This window comes from Ceratosolen solmsi, unplaced genomic scaffold, assembly GCF_000503995.2.
Source record: "Ceratosolen solmsi marchali unplaced genomic scaffold, CerSol_1.0 scaffold10, whole genome shotgun sequence".
NCBI lineage: Eukaryota > Metazoa > Arthropoda > Insecta > Hymenoptera > Agaonidae > Ceratosolen > Ceratosolen solmsi.
Window position 1 is genome coordinate 6,191,580 of NW_011948412.1, and position 25,996 is coordinate 6,217,575.

At 29.2% G+C, this 25,996-nt stretch overlaps 2 protein-coding genes across 3 annotated transcripts; both read right to left on the reverse strand.

Annotated features, from left to right (window-relative positions):
* Positions 1–66: 66 nt before the first annotated feature.
* LOC105368594 (uncharacterized) lies at positions 67–3,774 on the reverse strand. Of its 2 annotated transcripts, none has more exons than XM_011507648.1 (2): positions 3,377–3,774; positions 67–671 (listed from the first exon to the last, which is right to left on the reverse strand). In XM_011507648.1, the coding sequence occupies exon 2, from the start codon at positions 661–663 to the stop codon at positions 313–315; it is 351 nt and encodes a 116-aa protein (XP_011505950.1). In that variant the 5' UTR covers positions 664–671; positions 3,377–3,774; the 3' UTR covers positions 67–312. The 2 variants fall into 2 exon arrangements, with proteins under 2 accessions (XP_011505950.1, XP_011505942.1); XM_011507640.1 differs by lacking the exon at positions 3,377–3,774 and adding an exon at positions 1,742–1,824.
* An 803-nt stretch (positions 3,775–4,577) lies between these two features.
* Positions 4,578–25,872, reverse strand: LOC105364495 (zinc finger protein 169-like). Its single transcript, XM_011502426.1, has 4 exons — positions 25,869–25,872; positions 21,566–21,784; positions 19,610–20,146; positions 4,578–4,771 (listed from the first exon to the last, which is right to left on the reverse strand). Exons 1-4 carry the CDS (start codon positions 25,870–25,872, stop codon positions 4,578–4,580), a joined length of 954 nt encoding a protein of 317 aa, XP_011500728.1.
* Positions 25,873–25,996: the final 124 nt, after the last annotated feature.

Consider the following 25,996-nt stretch of genomic DNA (forward strand, 5'->3'; position numbering starts at 1 on the left):
TTTTTAAAAAAAAAAAAAAAAAAAAAAAAAAAAAAGAAGAAAAATCTTAGATTTTATTATTGAAAATTAAACGAGATCGTCAAAACTTCCGGTGCCGATGACAATAAAGTTTTTATCCAACTCTATCTCACATAATCTTAGATTAACGAACTACAAAGAAATTTTAGCCTATGGTAAGAAATAAGAAAGGAAAAATGTAGAAGTAAAGGAAGTAATTGGTAATATTTAGCCGCAGGTGGAGCGACTGATAGCCAAGGGACACGTGGTTAAATTAATCTCACCATTGTTAATTAAAAACATCAACGCTCGTTACTAGATATTTTCTTTCTTATAATTGACCGCTGCTGGGTTGGTAGTTTCGATGGTTTTGTTGAGCTTCCCGTGTTTGCAATATAGTTTCTGGTGTCTGCGCTGACTATGTGGCCGCGAAAAAGCTTTGCCACAAAGTGGACAGTAATACCAAACTGGCGGCGTTGGATTTGTCGTTTTTTTTCGACGCTTCATTTGCGGCAACTGATGGTCGGTCAAGGGCGGCACGCACTCCGATTCAACGATCGATGGTGTTGATAAATAAATGTCATCGATGTCGATCTCAAGGAACTGCTCGGTGAATATTGACTGGTCGATGTCTTCGGATTCAGTTAGCCAGGCGCTCGTCAGCATCGCGTCCTCTGCGTAAATAATAATTATCGGAATTATGGACATGTCTCATTAGTTATTCAGTGAGCGACGCTTGAATTCGGCGATAGATAATTTTTATTTATTTATTTTTTTTTTTTTGCTTATTATCGAACGCTGGTGGTTGGTTGTTATTTGGGAGTCATTCGCTAGCATTAACGCATAACTCATTGCGGATGAGTAGCTTAGCATATTTAAATCTATAATCTTTCAAATTTTTCAATAGGAATTTTTGACTTATAATGTTACAAGTGCTAGAAAACTGCAACAATTCGTTATATCATTGTTGTTCGTTTTATTTGAATATTTATTAGGTGTTTTAATCTAGGTGCCGAGGTGATTGGTACGCTATTTTTCCATTAGAATTAAAATTGTTAAGAGAAACGGATTTATAAATGCGAGACATTGTGTTTGACTAGATAAAGATTCTTAGCGCATGTAATATTTTAAACCAAAAGCGAATAAAAATGTACGATAAATATTTTATTCGCAAAACAATATGCACATAACGACACAAGGACATAATTATCCTATAAATAATGCGAAGAAAATATAATCTTGGATATATTTGATCCACGATACGTTAAATGCTTAATGTATTAAACAAAACAAAAAAAAATGTCACTTAAAATATGTATTATGTCGTATTATATTTTAATGAAAATTATGTATGGAAAAAATGACAAGACATAAACGACTGAACTTAATTTTTACAAATGTAAAAAAAGTTCAATGGATTTTTTTTTTGTTATATATATTTATATATATATATATATATGTATATATAAATAACTTAAACATGATGTTCTCGGCTAAAATATCACTTTTCGTAAAAAAAAAAAAAAAAAAAAAGAAAAATAAAATAATACAAATAACTTTTAAATTTTTCAATCTTGGTAAGTAATTAATTGACGAAAATTAATTCCTTGGATAGTCAACGAAACATTAAATTTATTTGAATTCTTTCATTAAACAGCTTATAAATTCATATAAGTATATTATAGTAAAATAATTCTATATCTAATTTAAAGAAATTTAATATCGACGGATCTTAAGGCATTAATTAATTTATGAATTAGTTGTACATTAAAGTTGTAAATTGCATTTCATTATATTGTAATTCGTTTTAATTTTATTTCATTCACATCGTCTATATTGCAGTTATTATGATTTTTTATAACAATTTTGATGATTTGCCTGATTCGAGTTTTTAATGATAATATTTCTCTATAATGTCCCTCCATTTGTGGCCTTTATTCATTGGATATGGTATTGCTTAGCCAGACAAAGGTAGTTTTAATTTCCGGAATTCGGATCTGCTTGCTGAAAGAAATGAAAGTTTCATATTAGAATTGATTAAGTTTGCCCATGCGATTGCACAAAATCTCATACACGTCTGTCGATTTTCAATTCAAAAGTTCAGTTGTATTCATAGTGGTTCACATACGCATAAAAATGGATTAAATGAATTATCAGAGTCAGAAATTTTCAATTAAAAGTGCTTTTGTCCTGAAAATAAAATTTTTGTAAAACAAAATATAAAATATTCTTTTGCTATCCGAAGATAAAAAAGAAAGTGCGCGTCATTTTTTTGAGAAATATCCTCTTCAAACAGTTTGAAAATAATCAAAGTATGCTCCATAAGCTCAGTCATTAGAGCTGTATCTGAAAATTTTCAGAAAATGGCAGGTGAGATTTAGTTCGTATAAAAATAATAATTTATGAACAGATTATTAATAAAATATTGGATTGGCAGAATATTCAAAGGGGGAAAAAATAAGCGAAATCGAAAATCATTCATCTAAATGTCATTTTATTTACAAAAATATTGTTTTATATTCATAATATGACTGATAAAATCAAAGATTATAGTATTTTTGTTTTAAAAAAAAGAACTGTAATATCATTAAAAACGAACATAATTTTTTTTTTTTTTGTTATTGTTGTTGTTTTTATTTTTTTCTTTTTTTTTTCTGAACATTGTCGGATATCAAATATAATTGTTCAGTTCGATAGCTTATCATTAATTTTAAAGATGTTTGTTATTTTCATATTTAGAAGTTCTTTGAATTTATGTATGTAGATAACATAACGCTTGACGATAAGTTAAAATTGAAAGCAAATTTATAATTTAAGTGAAAAGTAAATTTTTTTTTATCATATAACAAACATTTAAACGTGTACAAAATATCATTGAGACACGAACCCTATAATAACATATAATCGCAAAATAATAAAAATAAAAATATCATCATCATTTCTTATCATCATCACCATTCTGGCCATTTTTTTAAACACAATTTAACAGTTTTTCTCGCATGTTTGACGAAGTACTCGTTCGTTAACTGTCAAATGAGTAATCGATTTCGATAAATGAATACTTTATTGTTAGTTACAAATTTTCCTTTCGTTTTTTAATGTACTAATATACAATAATCTATAATAATCTACTCTAATAATAATAATAATAATAATAATAATAATAATAATAATGATAATAATAGTAACAACAACAACAACAACGACAACGACAACAATAACGATAACGATAACGATAACGATAACAATAATAATAACAATAATAACAATAATGATAATAATGATAACAATAATAACAATAATGATAATAATGATAATGATAATAATGATAATGATAATGGTAATAATAACTGTTGGAAGTTTAAAAATAATACGATACCTAAGGACAGGTACTAGAAAACTGTATTGTGTATGTCTCCATTCATGTGCGGCGATGAAAAATGAAAAATTGATAATTGTTAAAAATGCTTCCCACCAACAAATAACGTAAAATAATAAATAAATATTTTTATGTAATTAAAACTTTGGTTTAATTCATCTTTAATGCGCACTTTGTGTATTAATCAATTTAACTTGCCACCCGATTTATATACGATTATACAACTATTGTGTACAATGATTTTCCAGCGATTCTCTGTTTACTTTTACAAATATCAAGATGTAATGTACTATCAGCAGTTTGATTCTTATAGGTGGCGCTTCAACGAGCATTATGCAAGTATTCTCGTAACGATTGAAAAATCATCACTTCACACGCTATTGTCATATTCTTTTTTTTCTTTATCAATTTTAATACAATTATTAATTATTACTTATAATTATACGTCGATGAATGTTAACTAATGCTTCTCAAATGTATAAAAAGATGGTCTCACCACTTCATAATGGATTAAGCGATTAGTCGTAAATATAATGGAATATGTGACATTAGTCTTAAATCAGGCAGGCAGGGCATATTTATTTACACAGCTTCACGAAATACATACGAATATACTTTTAGTGCCGAGCACGGCGTCATTTGTTATTCCCAGTCATTATTAAATTATAGAGATTTGAATTTGAGTTCATTGTAATGGGTAATCAATTGTCAGATGCAACAATTTTCTTAAAAATTTTCGCTTATTCGATGATAATTGAAATCCTCGATAGTTGAAATAACATGAAAACTTTCCCCTTAATAGATCATAATAATACCATGCAAGGCTTTCTTACGTAAAATGTTTGAATGTAGGGCGTAGTGAAAGATAGCGGAGTTGCTTTGAAAAATGAACAATGATCGGCTATTAAATGCAAATTCAAAGGAAAGACTCGCGCGTGACTCGAAACAATATTTTTCGAGAAAATCAAAAGGACTTTAGTTTACCCGATGCCAATCAACGACGAAGGACGAGAGCGAACGACACCCACAACCTCTCCACCGACATCCAGCCCTCGAATTCTTAAATTGTCGCGAGCGCTGCGAAACATTAGCCACCATTAGCTAAGCATAGGGAGGAGGAAGGGAGAAGGAGAATGAAAGGACGGGTAATGGACGGGCGAGAGAGTCAGGGAGTTGATCGATTCGCTAACGGGACTCGGCTTCACGTGCCCTTGAATCCGTGGACGCTGGCAACGTGCCGCTGGTAATTGGACTTTTGCTTGAAGGCCCTTTTGCAGGTGCGACAGACGTACCTTGGCGACTGGCCGCAAACGAAGCGCAGATGGCGCTGGAGATTATCCCGCCTCGAGTAGGAACGGCCGCAGTTGCGGCAGCTCAGCTGCGACCTCGTGCTACCTGAAGCAGGAATCAAGACGAGAAACACGTCAATGGGGGAAGGGGGGGGGGCGGGCGGGCGGGCGAGACTTTATAAAATCCATGCTCGAGTGTATCTGAGGCCTAATTGTAAATGCGTGCGTGTGCGTAAAGCGGCGATATTGAATTCGTCGTGTATGTGCGATTTCCCGACCTGGCGAACCAAAGGCTCTTTACAGTCTTTTTCCCGGATATTAGGTTCAAAGCCTTGTCACGCCCTGGCGCTTTATAATACGAGGATATCTGCTTCGTTATATTACCTTAAGCATATTTTACTTTAACAGTAAGACTATAATCTGTAAATAATTTTTAATGACTATTATATAACGAGCATTCTCTTGTTATTATTATTGTTGCTGTTGTTGTTGTTGTTATTGTTGTTGTTATTATTATTGTTATTATTACGCTTGGATATTAAGGGTGGGCAAGGGTAAGTGTAATTTCTATCTTCGTTTTGAAAGCGGATTTTTCCCAATGAAGTGGCAACGGGGACAATAAGTAAGTGGATGCTTTTGTTTATGATAAAGCATAATTCATAATTGTTGTGATAATGTATTGGAAACGTAGTAATTTCTGTTAATTTCTCATGCAGAAACGCATTCCGTGGAGAGCCAAGTAGTTAAGATATATTATGAATAGATATACAAAATATATTTGACCAATAGAGTTTTTTTTTTTTTATTTTTTTATATTTAATTCTACATTAATTAATTAATAGAACACGTGACATACATAAGATTTTTTAAATACATAAATTTAAAGATGAATAATCTCAGCGATGTTTTCCTCCCTTCTCTTTGTTATTGTAGTCTCATTATACATAAGATTATTAAAGAAAATATTATAATAGAATAAGTCAAATAAATTAATCACAAGGAAAACATTAGCTTACATTAATAATCTATTGGAATTTTATTAGAATAGCTAATTTTCCTCTAGACAATGTAATTTATTATTTATTATAGAAACATTATTATATTCGTGATTAATATTCGCTCTTTGTTTGCGCATTTTTTTTTTTTTTATTATACCGAAGCATAACATTTTTCGATACTGTGATTTTTATTTGTAAACTTTGGTGTAATGCACGAGCGATGCATTCTCATTAAACATATATCCATACCTTATTACTTATACGTAGATTTTTTTTTTTTTTTTTTTTGAATTTAATTAAAAAATTAACGTTATGTTTACTTTCAAACAACATTAATTAGCATTAATCGATGCTTTAATATTATTATCAACGTACGTATATATATATATATATATATTAAACTTTGAATTTGTATTGTGACAGAGCATCATATTTGCTGTAAGAAAGTAAAATTTACAGAATACAACATATATGTTTTATTTTCATTGTATATTTTGCATTTAAAAGGATTTTAAAATGAACAAGATTATAGAAATAGGGCTGATAATAATTAAAATATTAGAAATGTATAAACATATTTGTCTTATTATTTTCCATGATAAAAGTATCGAATAATCAAAGCTATGTGTTTAGTCTGTATCATTCATGAAAGGTTTAAGATAATTTTATGAATATTCGACAAAAGTTTAATTTTAATCGTTAATTTCTAATAAACGTATGTGAGTAATATAATATTTTTTCTCTTCTCCTCGGGGATCTACTAACATACTCGTTGCTTCATTATATAGTTCTGAGAGCTTATCGTGACGTGTGAATATTTATTCTCTTTCAACCCCGACGAACCATGCAAATTACATTGAAACAAAAAATATTGTTAAATAGTCGTTTGCAAATCGATTCTTAGACGGCGATTACAATGCCGTGCGCCCGAAGAACATTACTAATTAATCTTCACGACGAATCTCGCAAGATCACTTTATAAGCGAAGCTACTATTCGAGTATTGGATATTTGTTAGAATGTTTGGGCGATGCTCGGTCCGATGCGCGTGAAGAATGATGACCTTGAAGGCAATGAAGGGGCAAAGGGAAACACGTGAACTGCAGCAGCCCGCATTTGTGCTTCAGGTAGTAGTTGCTTCAGGCATTAGAAAACTTACCGCACGTGGCGTGAGTTTACGTAATACGGCGAATACTCAAAAAGTTTTATGAAGTGGATGATTGGGATTGCTGCAAATAGCATTGGGAGTGATCGAAGGGAGTTAGTTGCCAATGGATTTGCTCGTTGGGACTTTACAAATTGCTATATATATATATATATATATATATATTGATCATAGGGCATTGAAGTTTGACGACATGCTTTTACAAATTACCATAGTTTAAGCTATACATTAGGTTAATTCATGAGATAAGTTTATCGTGAGTTAAGGCTACGTGTAAGCACATAATGTAATAAATGCTATTTTACAGAAAATATTGACATGGAAATATTTATAGACTTCCTCGTCTCCTCTTAATAAAAGGGATGAAATAAAATTTGCACGTATCGATAGGAAGATGAGAGCATTTTTATTTTTTAGATTCGTTACTATTATATAATACAATTCAAAAGTAATAATAATAATAATAATAATAATAATAATAATAATAATAATAATAACGATAATAACGATAATAATAATAACGATAATAACGATAATAATAATAATAACAACAACAACGATAATAACAATAACAGTATATAGTAAGAATTCGTTAAAAATTTGTATTTATCAACTGTCAGATTTATTTATATCTCACAAATGTCATTGTATTATGATGATATATAATATGGTAATTGCACTAACAAAATGTAAATTTAGTTGATGTAAATGTTTCTGGCAGACAGTTACTAATGCAGATTATCTATCGAATTTTTTTTTTAATACAAGTTCATTATAGGCAGAAATGATAATTAAAGTATAACGATGCGCCATTAAATGTAGATGTAATAATAGCCGATTAAATCAATTGGAAAATGATGGAAAATGAACGAACAATAAGGAAATTTTATAATATAAAACTTCTCTCATCTTCGCGTGTTAATATAAAATTTGGGCGATCAGTACTCTGTAGCCCTACATTACAGCGATTTGGACTAATCGCAGATGAAAGTCGAAAACTACATGTAAGACAAAGTTTCCCGGACGCTTCGCTTAGTAACTAATCCGATTCGCCGATCATGCATTCAGCTAGCTGAATTTATCCTTCTTTAGTGGCTTTCATTAGAACATTTGCGAGCATCTTAGGGGCGAGACAGAGATTGCAGCTTAGTTTCGGCATCGAGTTCTCGCATTCGGGCTCTTTCCTTGTCTCCTCCAGAGCAATTACCGCACCATCTAAGACTCGTTGCAGGCCTGAACGAATAGAGAATTTACGTAACGGGGGCTCTGCGCTCTGCCCTTACCGATGCAACACTGAAACGAGAAAAACATCAATGAGATTAGCAGAGCGCACTACTTATTTACGGACTTTCTCCAATGACGTGGCCTCCTTATTTCTCACTTAACGACACGCCAATCCTCGCATTTTCAGCATTGCACTCGCGACAATTTATCAAAACTTTATATCGCAATGCATCTCCCAATGTAAGGGCTAAAGGCAAAACTCAGAACGTGAGATTTATCTACTGGCTTTTGATCTCTAAGGTAAGTTTTATTTTTAGTAAAATACCAACGGCTGGCAGTGGATTTTATCGTTTGCCATTGCAGATATTTCAGAGTCTTAAGATAATTTGTTATTTAAAAATATTATTCGCTTACATGAATTACGTCGTTTTTCATAAGCAGGTATTTTTTTCTTCGTCATGGCGTAATATTTAACTATATAGATAAAGTTTTGTGAATAAACTTATTATAATATATGTTAAATATCGATTATTAATAGGAAAATGCACAAAGGCGATGGAATATTGTTCTTTAACCATGGGAAACCAATATCTCAACAATACTCATTTGAGACTGTTAAAAATTAAATTATTTGTTAAAATTAAAATTAAAATCAATATGTACATGTTATTTATTATACTTTGCTCGAGACTTACCGCAATAAATACAAGAGTTTAATCATTTTCATTTGCATAGAGCGGTCAAATAATTTTTCATCCTTATAAATGTAACAGTGAAAAAAAAGGGGGGGGGGAACATACACGAAATAACGAAATAAAAAGATTATTTAGTCTTTACTACTTTTGTTTTACACATACATTAATTATATTTTCTTTATAGGCAGAAATATACTTGTCTCAATTTCCACAGTATCTTGGCAACAAGATAATTTTATCATTTAGCTAATGATTAGAAAATTTTAATAATTGCAATATTGATTAGGTCAAATCGTAAAAATGAAAAACATTTTATTTTAGTATTTAATAAATTGTGTACTTAGCATATTTAAATATCAAAGGTACAAAACCGTTTTAATTATCTAAAAAAATAGTCATATTTTCTTTAAGAATTTATCATCTCAAAAATTATTAGCATAAGCAAATCTAAAATGAAAATCAATTACCTAATTAAATGCTTTTTTTTCTCTCTCAATATTAAAATATATTTAATTTTTGTTCCGATAAAATGAATCGTAAAATTGATTCCTTTATACATTTAACATGTTGTTCTAACCGCATGCATTCACAATCGTAACTAGAATATAGAAATTACGAAATCGAACGTTCGCACGTTTTTCAAATTTATACGTAATAAAGGATAAGCGAATGATTTGTAGACAATTGGAAACTAGCAGATTCGTCGGAACAAGTTTTATCGTTCATATATAATGTATAATGAATGAGTTAGGGGCAAAGGATTAATGATTCACATACAATGATATCTATTTTGCCAAATGTCTATCTATCTAAGTATTCAAATCAAGTATTACATTCTTCCCAATCGTATTATACATAACAATAATAATTAACAATGAATGCTGGATTCAATGAACGTAAGATTTTTATTTTCCTTCAATCGTTAGCTAAAACAAGCTAACTAGCCATTGACTTTATTATTTTTAATTCTCATCACTTATGAATAGGATTGCATTGCGAAAATGAGCATAATATTGGAACATCCATGACCGAAGCTACGTTAAACGACTTCTACTACGTAACTTATTATTTAGTGTTTTATTTTATCGTATGAAGTGCTGCAGTAGCAAATGCAATAAATAGCTCAATTTAATTATGCAAAAAATACTAGTCGCCAGTCAGGTATTTCAGAATTATTATAATCAACGTTGGAGAAAGGATTACCATAGGGTGTCTCGGCTCTTTCGGGACACATCGACGTTGTGCTCGCGGCCTCGTGTCTTATACTTCACAATTATCAATCGCGATCCTCGCCCGTTATTTAGAAAAAGGGACAGGGATTAAGTGCCTCGATTCGCCAGAAATATTTCGTGTCTACTTCTTCACGAATTGCCAAGTTTTAGGCAACGCAGCTCCCCCTTGCACCACTTCCATCTTACCAGGGACAAGGTGCTGCGGAACAGCTGCACTGTAACAACAAGACAGACAAGATTCTATCGGTTTATTTTTTTCTCGCTGTCATACGATGTCCTCGCCCGTTGCTGGCTGGATATTCGTAATCAAGCCAGGTGATGTTGCGGAGTGAGATGCTCCGATGCTTTCGTTTTTGAACGAATAGCTTCAAGTGCCGAAAGCTTCTTTTCGACGGCTCTATTAATCTATAATTTCTATCGATAGGCTTATCAACTGATTTGCTTCCTTAAATACTTCCCTTTTCACGCTTAATCTTCAGAACTCAATATACAAATTATATAAACAATGAATTTTACGGTCCAATCAAACATCCTTAAAAATGCCAACAATATTAGCATTATTCAGTTTTACAACACTTTTATCCAACATGAAGCGACGCATTGACGTTCGCAAATATTTTTAATAATGGCCTTGTAATTAACTTGAAATTAAAACAATGATAAATCATTAAATTTAAAAGCATAATAATGAATATGATATAAATTTTGTTCAAATGTATTTATTATAATCGAGTACGTCAGTAATATTCACAATCTTGTAATGTGAAAATAAATAGATGACGTTTACGTACATTATCGAATTACTTATGATGTACTTACATGAAATCTACAATTATCATAGCAATGATCAAAAATTTATGCTCGATTAGGAACAAATTATATAACAATGTATATTTTGCATTTAATAAAAGTGTATTTATGAAATATATCGTTAGGGTTGTAATTTTCATTATACATTATGTTTCCCAATGATGAGAAAATTATATTAAAAATATTAATAAAGTCAACATCAAACGGTCGTAGAAAGTTTTGAATATAAAAATTTTTTTTTATTTTATTTATAATTTTTCGAATAATTATCATAGGTTGATTAATTAATCAATGTAACTAAAATTATAGTCTTGTAACGGTACATTTGAACGTAAAATCTGATATTGAGTCTTTGCGCAAAAATTTCCGATTTCATCAATTATCATATCCATAAAATATTACATTATGCATTTTACAATTACACGAGCACCTTATAAATATATAATGCGAATTCAAAATTCGATCATAATAATTTTTTACTCCATTCCAATAATACAATATAATACTTTATAAATGAAATCGTAAGGGCCCCCTTCGCATCGTTTCGCCCGTAACTCCAATTTCTAATTCAACTATTTATTCTCTTATTCATTACAACGATACAATGACAAATAATAATATGCCAATTATCGGCCATAATCGAAGAATAAAACTAAGATATGTAATGAATACGTATATATGGTTAAATTTGTTGTACTTAGATATAGAAATATGAACGATTTCTTCATTATAAAATCACATTCATATTTGTAAAGAATTTAATGTATTTATAAATCTATAATTAACCTTCCATTATTATATAATTAAAGTGAATTTTTCATTCTTAGATTAATCGGCCACAATTAGTTACACAATAATAATTATCAGTCGTATTTATAAGTAACTTATATTTTAAATTTAATGAACATATTAAAAAGTTCGTATATCTAGAGCAATGTTTAATATCTTCGATATAACTAAAATTTAACTATTAACTACATTATATTATAATATAAAATACTTAAACACAAATGAAACACAAAAATGATGTCGACTGAATTTAGCATTATTAATATAAATAATAGCATCTTGTGCAAAATAAAAAATAATAATTATTATTTTATATAATGATTTAAATAGTATTTTTATCAGATACTAGCTGCATATCACACATAGAACAATTCGTGACGTGTAAAAATTATTATTACACAATTTTTTAACGCTATATTATGAGTGAAAAAATATATTTTACTGCTATTTTTAGCAATATTTACGTACATCAAACTTTTTTTCTTCTTTGTTTTAACGTTAATAATTAAAATATCTCTAACAATGATTTTGATTCAATTTTATCTTTTAAAATGGATTCGAGTGAAATATTTTTCAAATATCAAATCCGAATATCAAATCCGCTTCGAACGTTTAACTATTTATTTTAGATGAACAGAATAATGACATTCATTACATCTACATAACGATTTTATTATTAAAAAGATTATTTTAATCGCAAAATTTATATGAAAATTGAGGTTAACTTGTAATTAAATTGAAAGATTTAATATATTTATATATTTATGAAGAATTATTATGTATAAAATAATTTTACAAATCTTTCAATATATATATATATATATATATATATATATATATATGTATGTATATATCAAACATATTGATTAAAGAATTTGTTCAAACAGATTTTTAATACATAAATTTTCATAAATAGAAATGTTTTTGATAATTAAATATACCATTATGGCTATATTATATGGTTTATTAATTCCTATATTACATAGTTTCCGATCGGAATCGATAATAATATTTAACGATAATTCGTTTCGATATTTAAAATTTCAATAGTTAACGATACTCACGAGTCTAGTCAATTTGTACATTCTTTTTTAATCGAAGTAAATTTTAGCTCTCTTAACAAAAATATGAGTACTAAATATTACGAAGTAAGTATTATGAAGTATGAATCGTGTCAATTAAGTTTATTTGACGTAAAACGAATAATTGTTAAATGGCACGTCAAACATGTGAACTTAAGCAGTTATTAAACGACACCACGTTCTCTCTCTCTCTCTCTCTCTCTCTCTCTCTCTCTCTCTGTATATTTATCTCTTTTGACACCCGCACTCATAAAAATTATTATAATTTCATTTGCAATTCTTTGGAAATATTTTTTAGCTAATTAAAAGACGTCCACAGTATTCATTAAAATACTTTAAATAAAATTTTATATCGATACTTTTAGTAACATCAGCTCTTAATTATTTTTTAGCTCTGTAAAAGTATAATACAATTATCTTTACTGTAAGATAATATAATTTATATTTTACGAAAATCTAACTAGAGTTTCATTTTAATAACCTGCCTATATACGTCTAGAAATTTCAAATTTAACCATTATGCCAGAGCCAATTAACTTAATTTAAACGTTTATGTAAAAATTGTTCGTATATTTAAATTTTTTATTTTTCATATATGATTTTAAATTTTACACAATTATTCATTCTATATCATTTAGTTGTATGAAACAAAATAATCGCAAATATAACCGCAGTGTTTAATTTATCGTTTGATCTGAATTTAAAGGACCTATAATCTCGATTAATTGCCATTTATTTTAAAATATCACGGTAAATATCATAAAGTAATAACTAAAATTTTCATAAAAATTCAATATCTATAAAGAATTCATGAGCCGATAATTCGTTATAATTGTTGAGTAAATAATTATCTTCGCAGCCGATACTTTCAACTTATCTGCTTCATAATACTTCGTTTTTCGAAATATCATCACAACAATTACAAAGTATTTGTCATTAGAGATCATTTATATTTATCACTATCCTCCACAGTAATCCTCTATAATCATCACATTGAAAAAATAATTTGCTTACAAATTCTTTCTACGGCAGGGCTTAAGGGGAGGCCGATAAACGTTATGGAACTGCAGCAGATGCCGACGTAGACTGACGTTTTGGGTGAAACGCTTATCGCAAAAGTCGCAGGCGAATCTTTTACGTTCGTTAGAATTCTGTCTGTAATGATTGCTGAGATCATGGGGAGGTTTATACGATTTTCCATGTGTATGAGCAGCGCTAAAGTCCGTAGGATCTGAAAAATAAGGAATCATCTGTTAGTTTATAATTTTGATGTTCGGCTATCGTTGAATGGCCGCTTAGAGCGTGGCTAAAGATTAAGCAAAATGGCAAAAACGATAATATGCAGTTAGATTAATACCCAAGCTTTGAGAATGAATTTTTTTTTTTTTTTTTTTTTTTTATATATACACTAGTAGAGGGGAAAATAATTGTTATAATTTAGAAATGCGAAATTTGTTTGAAAAAAAGTTGAAGCTTGTCATATCTTTATAAACGTGCAATTCAAAGGATAATCTGCAAATAGTATATTATGCGGCTATAAATAATTCTAATACAAGAAGGCTGCTACTTGAGAACGATGAGCGGTAGATATTAAATATCAGCAGAAAAAAAAAACAATTATACGAGTGTAATAGAACCTTACATCAATGGGAATTGTAAAAATTAATATATATTGTTAATTTTGTTGTCCCCCCCCCCCACACACACACACACACAAATGAAATCACCGGTCTAGTATTAACAAATGTCATACCATTTATTTTTCTAAGATTTGCGTACTTTTTTTATTTTTATTCAATTATACATTATATTTATGTTTATAATTATGCTACGAATATTTATGCTAACGAATCGATAGGTTTCCCTAAAAATTCCATATTTCTCAACATACATTTATAAAATATGTGTTAACATTGTTGGTTTAATAAGATTGAATTGTTAAGAATTTATAATTATATAATATAATGAAGAAACAAAAAATACACATATATGCAATCTAAAATATAAAATAAAATAACGTGACAACCGAAGGAGATAGTATTGAAGGTTAATCGAATTTAATTGAAATTAAAAAAATAAGTATCAGTGTTACATTTGTGGGCAATAATTGTACGAAGAAAACTATATCTTGAATATTTTATTCGATTTAATATTAAAAACACTCGATATAATGCATCTGTATAAATAGGATGAAAATATACATATAACTTAAAATACATACAAATTATATATACATTATTTAAAAAAAATATACTATTTTGTTAATAATAAACATTTAGCTTTATGTTCTATTTCATAAGAAATACAGTTGATTATTTATTTAATAGTAAATGACATATTATTTACAGACAAATGATTAATAGCTACATTAGTAGGCTTAATTATCAAAAAGATGATAAATAAATATACTATTAACTTTTAAAATATCTTATTATTAAAATATAACACGTTTGATACGGTAAGATTAAAAAAAATTTTTTTTTTTTTTTATTATTTATTAATCGATGTAGATTAATTAATAATATAATCGATTAATGTTCATTATACGATACTATTCAACAATATATTATATTATATAATTATAATGGTTAGCTGTTAATTAATTTGCCTTATGCGTTTGTTAAGCGATCGATCAATATTATCGCATTATTAAACTTTTATTAATTCACAATGCTGATAAAAATCGATAAAAAACATAATTTTCGCAAATTTCGGCTAGTGTAAAGATCGAAAGTTATTAGTATCGACGGTTTATAATCCCTGGTTTTCGCATCAAAAGTGTGTTTATTCAGTAGATGACGTTGAAGATTCTTTTTTTGCCTGAATCTTATCGGACAGAAATGGCAGAAAATATGGCGCGGGGCCGACACACTCGAATTTCAAATGTTTCATCATAATTTTGGCGCCTGGAATACGTTTTTCCACATTGTTGGCGCTGCGGCTTAGGATTCGTCGTCAATTTAGTAATTTCTGGATTGTCTAACATCGCGTACGATGTCATAAATATCTCGAACTGACCTACAAGTGAAATTATTAACAATGAGTTTGGTGATTACATAAAATTCTATATTCACATGGACAAACTTTTTATTATCAGTGAGAAATTGAATTTCAAGGAAATAATGTTATCAAAACAATGTGTGATAAGATACATTTTTTTGTTCAATTGTTTTGGAAACTGGATGAATAAATCTCAAGCATTTAAATATTTTTATTATAGTTAGTAGTATACATGATACAAAACACCTATAACTTAGAGAAAACAAGAATTTGAATGAATTATATATATAATATTTCCGTATCTTTTAAAAAAAGTACTCGAATTAGACTAAGTTTAGAAGTTTAGAAAAGTTTAGAATTAGACTAAGTTCGTCAGTTTACTGGTGGGAGAAAAGTGGAAGGGGTAGAGCTTGAACCGACTATTCAACACAACTGCTTTTCCTGCATCTTCATTGCGTTTTATTTTACAACTACGCTATTACGATTCTACGTAGATGATGAGAATCGTTGACATCTTGCTGTTCCTTGGTGGTAACTTGCACTACATGTCGAGGTTAGAGGTCGTCGATATCCGGATCCTCTTGACGTCAAGTGCACTTGGTGGTGGATGTGTACAGGGAGAAGTGTGAAGTCGTAAATCTCCGGACACTTCTTCGTGTAGTGCCACACGTGGTGGTCACCTGATCCTCGCCTCCTTCACGATGGATTCTTGTGGTGTGAAAGTGTAAAGAGATGGTTCGATACCTTAATATATATTGCTTCGAGTGGCGTTTGCTTGCACCGACTCGTGGAAGCGAACACTTGCCGAGAGTGGGCTTTGGCACTATGCGTGCGAGGTTCGACGCTGACGTAGCTGCACGAAACTGAACGTGTGTTACCCCCCGTGACGACTCTGTTGAAAGAAGAGAGCTTCTTTCTTCCTTGGCGTCCTCAGTAAGAGAGCGCCTGCGTTTATAAGTGACTAGCTCATGGCTGACCAACTCTGACTGACCAATTCTGACTAGTGACTGTCTTGACGAGTGCTTGCTTTAAATATCCACGCTACAGGACAGTTAGAAGTGACAGCAATGGAGGCGATTGTGGTGCTACAAGCAGTGTATGCAACTATGCACTTTACTTTTCAATTGGATCTAACGACTTTTGCCCCCAAATGGCTAACACTCTTGGGCTTTTTGAAAAAGATTTTGATATGAGATGTAAAAATAAAGCGTGTAACATTGTAAAAATTTGCAATACTTTCGCATAAAGTCACACACTGTCGATTACTTCACAATGACTTGTACAAGATGCTGCGCGAATGGGATTATTCTTCGATGATTTGACTGTGACACAACAATCATTATCTTTGATTTTTATGCAAATTTGTAAGTAAAAATTATGAGTAAGCGCTAACTATTTGATGGTAATTTGTTGAGAAGTAAGAATCAATGGTGGCGTACTCTTTGTCCAACAAGAAACATTTATTAAACAAGCTTGGATGACTAAATGGAAAGGATATTTACATTTATTTTATTTTATTTATTTATCTTTATTATATACCTTAATATATCAATTAAACAGAATTATCAATGAAGAGGGAATTTTTGTTTTTTGAAGATAATGTTATTTCGTTGGCATAGGATGTAATTTTATAATTTAATTTATATCCAAAAAGAAAATTATATATTCACGATGCAACAAGTTTATTGAGATTCAAAAAAAAAAAAAAAATGATTACATGTATTATAATTATATAAGAAAGCGTTTGAATTCCAGTTTTGTATAAATGTGCATTATATCATTTATATAGCGAAATTATATTGTGCAATGCATAAACATTATGCGATTATCGTGTTCACTTCATTTTATTATAAAGATATTGTAATGATTGTATTACAATATGAAAAAGAAAAAAAAACAAATGAAAAGAGTAACACGTAGGAAAAGATCGTACGTTTACATTGTTTGTATTTATGAAACATACAACTTTTCATAAATCGATTATTATTCAGGCAATTTAATAATTAAATCGAGTCGACAATTTTAAAGAAAAAACACTTTATAATCAATTTTTTCATTTAGCAGACTCAATATTTATTTTTATAAACATTAATTATCGTATGAATGTAATGTTAAAATTTATTTTAAAGCATTGCTCAAGCATAACTATATACTATTATTGTACTCAATTAAAAAAAAAAAAAAAAAAGAAGAAGAAAAAAAAAACGTGTATTTAATAGCATTTATTAATATTTATTCTGTCTTTTATAAATTTCATTAAGGCTTCTATTAAATCTGTTAGTTTTAATAATTTTTTTTTTAATTTTCTAGTATATTCTTTTTCAACAATTGTTTTTTAGTTCGTCAGATTTAGCCTTCCTTAGAGGTTTAATAATTATATATAGAATAGCTCGGTGGTATTAAATAAATTAATAAAAATGAAGTTATACTTTATCTAAGCTTATGATTACATGGAAGTTTATCTATAAATATTTTCTCAATTTTATAAATATTTATTAAAAGGTATCACTTTTTTATAAGTAATAGTGGACATATACCAATATACAGATATGTCCTATTTTGATATTTTAAAGTTAATTATTATTTTGACATTATATCTTAAAAATATTTATAGATTCCAGAAACTAATAGTATTCCATAATAAACAAGGTTTATAATTTTTAGAGAATACATAAACAAATGATTCTTCATTTTGGCGCAATTGATTAAAATTTTTTGAATTATTTATTGGATAAATTATAAATATGATAATTTATGAATGCAATATTCTTAAATATTTATCAAGTAATTATTTCACATATTTATACAAATATGTATATATTATTTTTAATATAATAAATTAGAAGTAAAATGAAACATAAAATTAAATTAACACACGCATATATATATATATATATATATATATATATATATATATATATATAAGTAATTGTCATGACTTTGGAATTTTAAATTATCCCAAATTGATTTATTATCTATGAATAATTTTTGGGCTTTTTACCATTAACATGAAAATATAAATGTATTCATGAATCGTAATGATCATTAATTTATTTGTTGCGAGATCAATATACTTTGTTTAAAAAATGAAAAATACAATAAAAATATATTAATATTTATTATGTATTAATGATTAGTTACGGTCATACTACTGGGATATTTTAGAAAACTAACTGTATAATCAGAAAATGAAATAATAGATTTCTTACCTGTATGAAACATAATAAATTATATTAAAATAATATTTCAAATGTAATTAAATACGATTAAAATGATATGAGAATATTATTGTAGTTTATATAATAGAAAAGAGAAGATGTTTTTAATCTGTATTGAAGGAATTTTTGTTAAGGATATGTAGTTATATATATGTATGTATGTATGTATGTATGTATGTATGTATGTATATTAATGTTCGTTTAACTCTATACTCACTATTAATATATGATTTACGTTCATACATTTGTCATAAAATCAACATTAAATATTTTAATGCGAATTACATAGAGTGGATACACGAACGAAAGTGAAAGTAAACTTTGAATAACAATGCATTATAATTATATTGCTTTTGTTGATGGAACATTGAAAGTAAATATAAAAATTTAATTGACAATTTAACTTTTTACTCTCATTATTTGTTTAAATTAAAATTATTTCAACAATTTAAATAATAGCCTTGTTTAAACTTTCTAAAAGTTTATATAGGGCTATAAATAGGGCAATTTTTTGTTTGTTTTTTATTCAACGTCGAATCGACGATGAAAAATCGGATTTGTTAATGATTTGTTTATGTTTTAAATTTGAATATTTTGCATAAGGGATCATCAAATTGAACTGTGCTTCATCGAATGAGCAAAGCAGCATAAACCTTAAAGCCAAATTAACGAAAAACGAACGCACGAGCGATTGTGCTTAGTGTACGTTCTGAACATGCCGATTTAAGTTGCCTTTCTGAGAGAATTTGGTTTTGCAGATGGAGCATGCGAATCTTGGCTCGACACCGCATTCGTATTTCTGGTGTCTCCAGAGTGACGTGAGGAAGGTGTAGCCCCTGTCACAGTCGGAACACTGGTACAGTCTTTTGCTCTTAGAGTTCGTCGTTGATATACTAGTCTGGTAGTGGTGGTGCTGGAACTCTTGTTGTTCCTGCTGTTGGTGCCGTTCTTGCTGATGCTGATGCTGCTGCTGGTGTTTTGAAATCTTGGTGTTGCTCCTTCTGCTCGTCCTCACCATTGTCACTGGCTTTCTTTTGTTCTCTCGCTTGGCCGGCTCGTTAGTGCCCTCGCATTCGTACATGCGGTGACGCACGAGGGAGGCACGGATGTCGAAGATTCGTCGACAGTCCGGGCAGAAGTACTTTCGCGGTATCCAATTGCTTTTGAGGATGGAGACACCGGAGCGGAGACGACGCTGCGCGTTCATCTCCTTGGAGGTCGTAGATATAGTCGCTATGTTGCAGTTGCCGTAGGTGATGTATGGGCAATCTGAAATCAGAAGATTATCGTATCGTTAGTTGGTGGGTCGTCGGGAAATTGGTTGTTGGGTCGTGTCGGTGCGCTTCTAGAGGTGGAAATACTTACGACATGCTTATTAATAATTAACGCAGCATACTTTACGCATTCTTTAGTTAGCATATTATTCACGGCAGTGTTACAATTATAAATTGTGAATGATCGTGAATATTGTGAATGGTATGAGTATTTAAGTAATTATTTACTGCATTATTTGGGCTTAAGGAGATAAAACAAATGAAAAATTGCATTGGATAATAGGAAAAACGTAGTTGAACGCGATTATCCTCAATTACCATTACTGTCCGAGAAACGAAAATTTCAAAGTGTCGTGGGACACTCGAGCTTCTTTTATCAACCGCGACATGAAAATATATGAAATTATAATGGGATTTGCATTGCATCCATGCAATGCATAAGATACTTTATAATTTAATATATTATCTATTGCGAATCGATTGATAATAATAATAAATGTGCGAATTGTATGAGAAAATTTGTATGCGTGATTAATTGTAATGACTATAATCGATAAGATTCCAATAAGATTTCGAATAAATGAGTGGGTAAAAATGTCGATGTCAATACTCATTGATAAATAAAATGAGTCGATTTATTTACAAAAATCGTACATATTCATTTATAACATTGGATTAAACTCGCAGCTTATCTAATTATCATTCTATCACCAACTTAAAGCACCACACACACACACACACACACATATATATTTGTAAAGACAATAAAGAATGTATGTAAAATATTTGCTCGATTTATTTAAATACAACATCCTTCTCTCGTTTATAATCTGCATAGACATATTAATATTATATAATAATATACAATGATTGTTACAAAACATGATTTTCGAATGTTTGTTAATATGCGTCTTTGGAGTAGCGTAGCAATCTTTGTCAGTTTGGTATAAAGTCAAGCGTAAGTAAAATATTTAAAGTTTTACGATCGATGCTTGATATTACATATTATACAAATAGCAAATAGCTAAAATAAATATAAAAATAAGAGTTGCAAAATTAAAGGACAAGATAAAAAGTAACCCTAACGGCAATTCCATACTCTCGAATAAAATATGCATTGGTAATTTATTGTAAATAACAACAACAACAACAACAACAACAACAACAGCAGCAGCAGCAGCAGCAACAACAACAATATAAGCCATTAAAAGTGAAACATAATTTGAACGTAAGAATGAAATAATATTGTCGTTGGTGGTCGTTTGGTAAAATTATCGCACGAATGCCCACGCTAGCATCAAGTTGTCGTTAAGAGTAGCCAAGAGAGAGAGAGAGAGAGAGAGATAGGTCGAACGAACTCGACTAAAATAATCGATCGCGCCCGGTTAAAGCGAGTCAATACTTGTTCATCCACAGGGCTTGTCCGGATGCATGTGCCTGATGTGCTTGACGATGCTGGTCTTGTATTTGGTGCAATGGTCGCAGTAAGGACACTTGAGCATTGGATTTTTGCCGCACTCGATCCTCATATGACGCATCAGCGAGCCTTTGATTTTGTAGCCTCGACCGCAAAGTGGACAGCGATACTTAACCTCGCGACCCGCGATCCCCCGACTCTCTTGCTCACTTCGATCTGAAAAATAAAAATTGAGCCAGGTATGAAAAGCGAGCGCTTCCCCATTTTCTAATGTCTTACGTACTCAGCCACGGGACTTTTATGTTTTGTACGTGCGGGCGTGCAGCGGGTTACAGACTATTGGCGATTATTAATTATTAACGTGGACGGTGTGTTAATTACGAGAACGACCAAAGTATAATATCCGCACAATAATAACTTAGGCACTGGTCGATTGTTTGAATAGGAAAAATTATCGTTTCGAACCAATTCTCCACATAGCATTGATTGATTTATAATATCTAATGGCTTGATTGATCGATCGATCAGAGGATACATTGTGTTAAAAGACAAGTTTTATTATACGCAGTTTTCTAACTACTGATTGTTAGATACAATGAAAATGTTAACGTCCTCAGCTCTTTGTACAGTATAAACATCCATTTGCTGGAAGTACGATGCGATATGCTCTCAGGAGCATGAGATCTTCAAATTTAAGATACACATCTCGGAGCAACACACTGGTCTATATGATTTTAACAACGAATTATAATTGAATCTGTAATCACAAGGCATACTTTATCACTGCTATCGTATGTTATTATATAGCACATGATTACGTAGCAAGGGTAGTATAATTAAATTTGTTGAACTAAAAAAATAAATAAATAAATAAATAAAGTTGAACGATTTATTTATATAAAGAGCTTTTGATTCGTGTTATACTATCGAGAAAAGAAAAATTTGTAATTTTAAATTATAATGATAATTTATTAGAACGAAATTTAAATTAGTTTTAAGGAGTTTCTTTTTTTTTTTTTTTTTTTTTTTTTTTTTTTTTTTTTCATAAGTGAATATAATTATAATTTTTAAAATTAATTTAAATTGCATATAATTTGTGTAAGGCAAATTATAATCTAATACAAGGTTGCAACAATAACTAGAGCCACACAATCAAACACAATAAGTTTAATAATGATTTAAAAATTTCTTTTATTAATACAATTTGTTAATTATATATATATATATATATATATATATATATATATATATATATAAGAAAATAAAAAAAAGAAAAGAAAAAGTACATTATCATAGTATTATGGTTTTTAGCGGCTGTACAAGTGGAAACGCATCATCGATATTTTGGCAAATAGGTAACTTAAATTACATTCGGCAATTCAAATTCTCTTAATCTGTGTATAATAATTTGAAAATGATAAAATTAAAATAAATATATCCATATATATTCTCCTTCGAGTACTTGTACGAGTTTCACCCATACAGTATATCTTATTCATATATATCGATAATTTATTATTATTTTTTTTTTTTTTATAACGACGATATCTTTTATATTTATTACATATTCAAATTTAATGTTTTCCTGGCAAATCACATCGAGGAAATTCTATTAATTTTAATATAACGTACTACTTATTAATCGACTAATTACAATAAAATGTTATCCGTTAAGAGATGTATCTACGAGCTTTCGGCATTAATTATATTGTAGATAACAATATTTTAAATATTTCAATATTTTTCTTACCCTGAAATACAATGCATTTAGTGAATTATGTAATTACTTAGGTAGATTAATGAAAGTTAAACTATACCCACGAGTATAAGCTATTCTATTGACAATGAAAGATGTCAATAGTGTAATCCATGATTCTACAGATCTATCGATTCCTGTATACAGTGAACGCTAACGAACACATCCTCGTGTAATTTACACAAAATTGTTAATTTACAACGAATGATCAGGTTATTATTAATATCATTATTATTATAATTATTCCTCTTATAAAAAGTATAGACTTATACAAAAAACTTATAAATAAACTTATAAAAAAGAGAAGAAAAAACGAAATTGTAAAAAACACTTATAATAATTAATATTATAACTAAATAATTAATATAAAATTAGTTCTTATAGTTAAAGTAAATAAAAATTAGTTCTTAAAATGCTAGCGAAATATAATGAAGATCGTGGTATCTGTCGCATAGAATCACTTAAAAATTGTTATTTTTTAAAATATGAACAATTACACAAACTGTTTTAACCAAGTAAGAAAAACCATATTATTTTAAAGAAAAAACAATTACTTTCATTAAAATAATTCTAAGCGTCTATACGATTATCTATATTAATATATTTGGTTTGTAATATATGCGTATGTTTGGTTTGTGTACACTGCTTGTACGTTAGAGACGTATTTATCGTAATGTAATAATACTTTTTATTGAATAAAGATGAATTAATAACAGCGACAACAACAACAACGACAACAACAACAACAACAACAACAACAACAAAAATAAAAAAAAAAAAATATGTCGGAAACATTTTAGGAACTTGAGATAAATTTGTTATCGTTAAAAAATACAAATATTCAGTCAACAGTGGCTTTGTATAATAGAAATATTAATAGTATGTTTTTATTAGTGTCATATTTGCATTATTTATAATAAAAGTTAATATTTCAAATGAAACTTGTTACTCCGTTCTAATACGTTTACAATTACAAGTATATATATATATATATATATATATATATTAATATTAATTCATCTCTGTTTATTTTTCATATAAGCGCGTTATATATTTATTATGCTTATTTTTATAATTATAATCTTAAATGTCTAAATATCTAATTAAATATCTATCTCACTAATGTGATTATTCATCAATGTTTATTGTTATACTAAAATTGTATAAAATTGAAATCGAAATTGCATTGCGGTTGCGTGGAAAGCCTATAAATTTAAAGCTGTAACGCGCTGTGTCGGTTACGTAAAGAAATGTTTTTAAAAAATACATTGAATAATAAATAATTTCAACTATACAATGCAATAATGGCATATAATTATTTGAGGTGGTATAAAGCTGTATATATCGAATGCAGAAAAATGTAATACTGTCGGTATCAAAGTAAATTATTTAAAAAATTCACTTACTCGCTTTAACGCTTGCTTTCGTCAGCACTATTAATCTTTCCTTCGCTTTATAAAAATGTAACCATTTAATCGTGCTTCCATCATAAAAATCATTGTCTAAATATACTGTGTTGCTTAGATTTACAATTGTCATTGAATAATAGTTAAGATTTAATAAGAAATGTTGTATGTTAATGTGCAGAAGTTGGTAGCCATTGACTAGAACTATACTTGGGTCAATTGATTCAAAAATATTTTCAGAACATTCAGAATGGAAAATTATAAATTTCTATAAATTGTCATGTATAGTTAGTTACATATATAAAACACATGCTCATTATATATATATATATATATATATATATATATATATATATATATATATATATAAATATGATCATTTATTATTATCTTACAATACGCAATGAAATTTAATGCATTCAGTTATTAATACATTCGCACTCGAGTATATCTGTGACAAATATGATTATATTTGTTTATACAATATATATGTAAGTATCGTATCAGGTCCATTTTTTTTTTTTTTATGAGTATTTCATTCAATAAGTTAGGAATTATATTAATTTATAAAATCGGAGTTAGTTGGACTAATATATATATATATATATATATATGTATGTATGTATGTATGTATTAATTGATCGTTCGAAACGTCTTTACTTTATATAAGTAAGCCCATTTCCAATGAATTATAGTAAAATTAACTCTGGCTTTTCTTAATTAATTGTTGGCTACTTGGTTAAAGCAGATCTGTGTAACGGGACTGCCGATTTTTAAAATCCTTACCAAGCCTACTAATCGTCCTTGTAAATTTAAAATTTTGAAATTTTAAATTAATAAAAACAAATAATTTTGAAACAACTAAATAGCTTAATCGAATCCTTAATTATCAGCTCTCATGGTACTCTATAATATAGCGAATGACTGCTCTGGACATTATCTTTATTATTATTAGAAAATTTAAACGTAACTCAATTGCGTGTTAATACGACTCTGTAAATGTTCGAGGGCCGATTTGCACGCGAATACTTATAATTACGGCAACGTAAAATCTAAAGGATTTCTCACTCACTATTATTCCAACAAATTTTACACTTCCCAACACTCTGTCAATGACACTTTTAATCTCGTTTATTACCCATCTTTTCTCTTTTCTCCATTTAATCTTATTTTTATTTTTTTTTTCTTCTCTTCATTAATATCATTAATGCAATGGGTCACTCTCGCCCACGCAGCACACGACTCTTCGTTGCTGGCTAAAACCAA

What these genes read in the sequence shown, in the direction of transcription:
- LOC105368594 (XM_011507648.1), bottom strand. Translation starts at nt 663, where the DNA reads ATGCTGACGAGCGCCTGGCTAACTGAATCCGAAGACATCGACCAGTCA.
- LOC105364495 (XM_011502426.1), bottom strand. An exon ending in CATGCATCCGGACAAGCCCT is followed by an intron (nt 20,147 to 21,565) that starts GTGGATGAACAA and finishes TTCTGATTTCAG; the next exon opens with ATTGCCCATACATCACCTAC. An exon ending in AACCAAATTCTCTCAGAAAG is followed by an intron (nt 4,772 to 19,609) that starts GCAACTTAAATC and finishes TTCCTGCTTCAG; the next exon opens with GTAGCACGAGGTCGCAGCTG.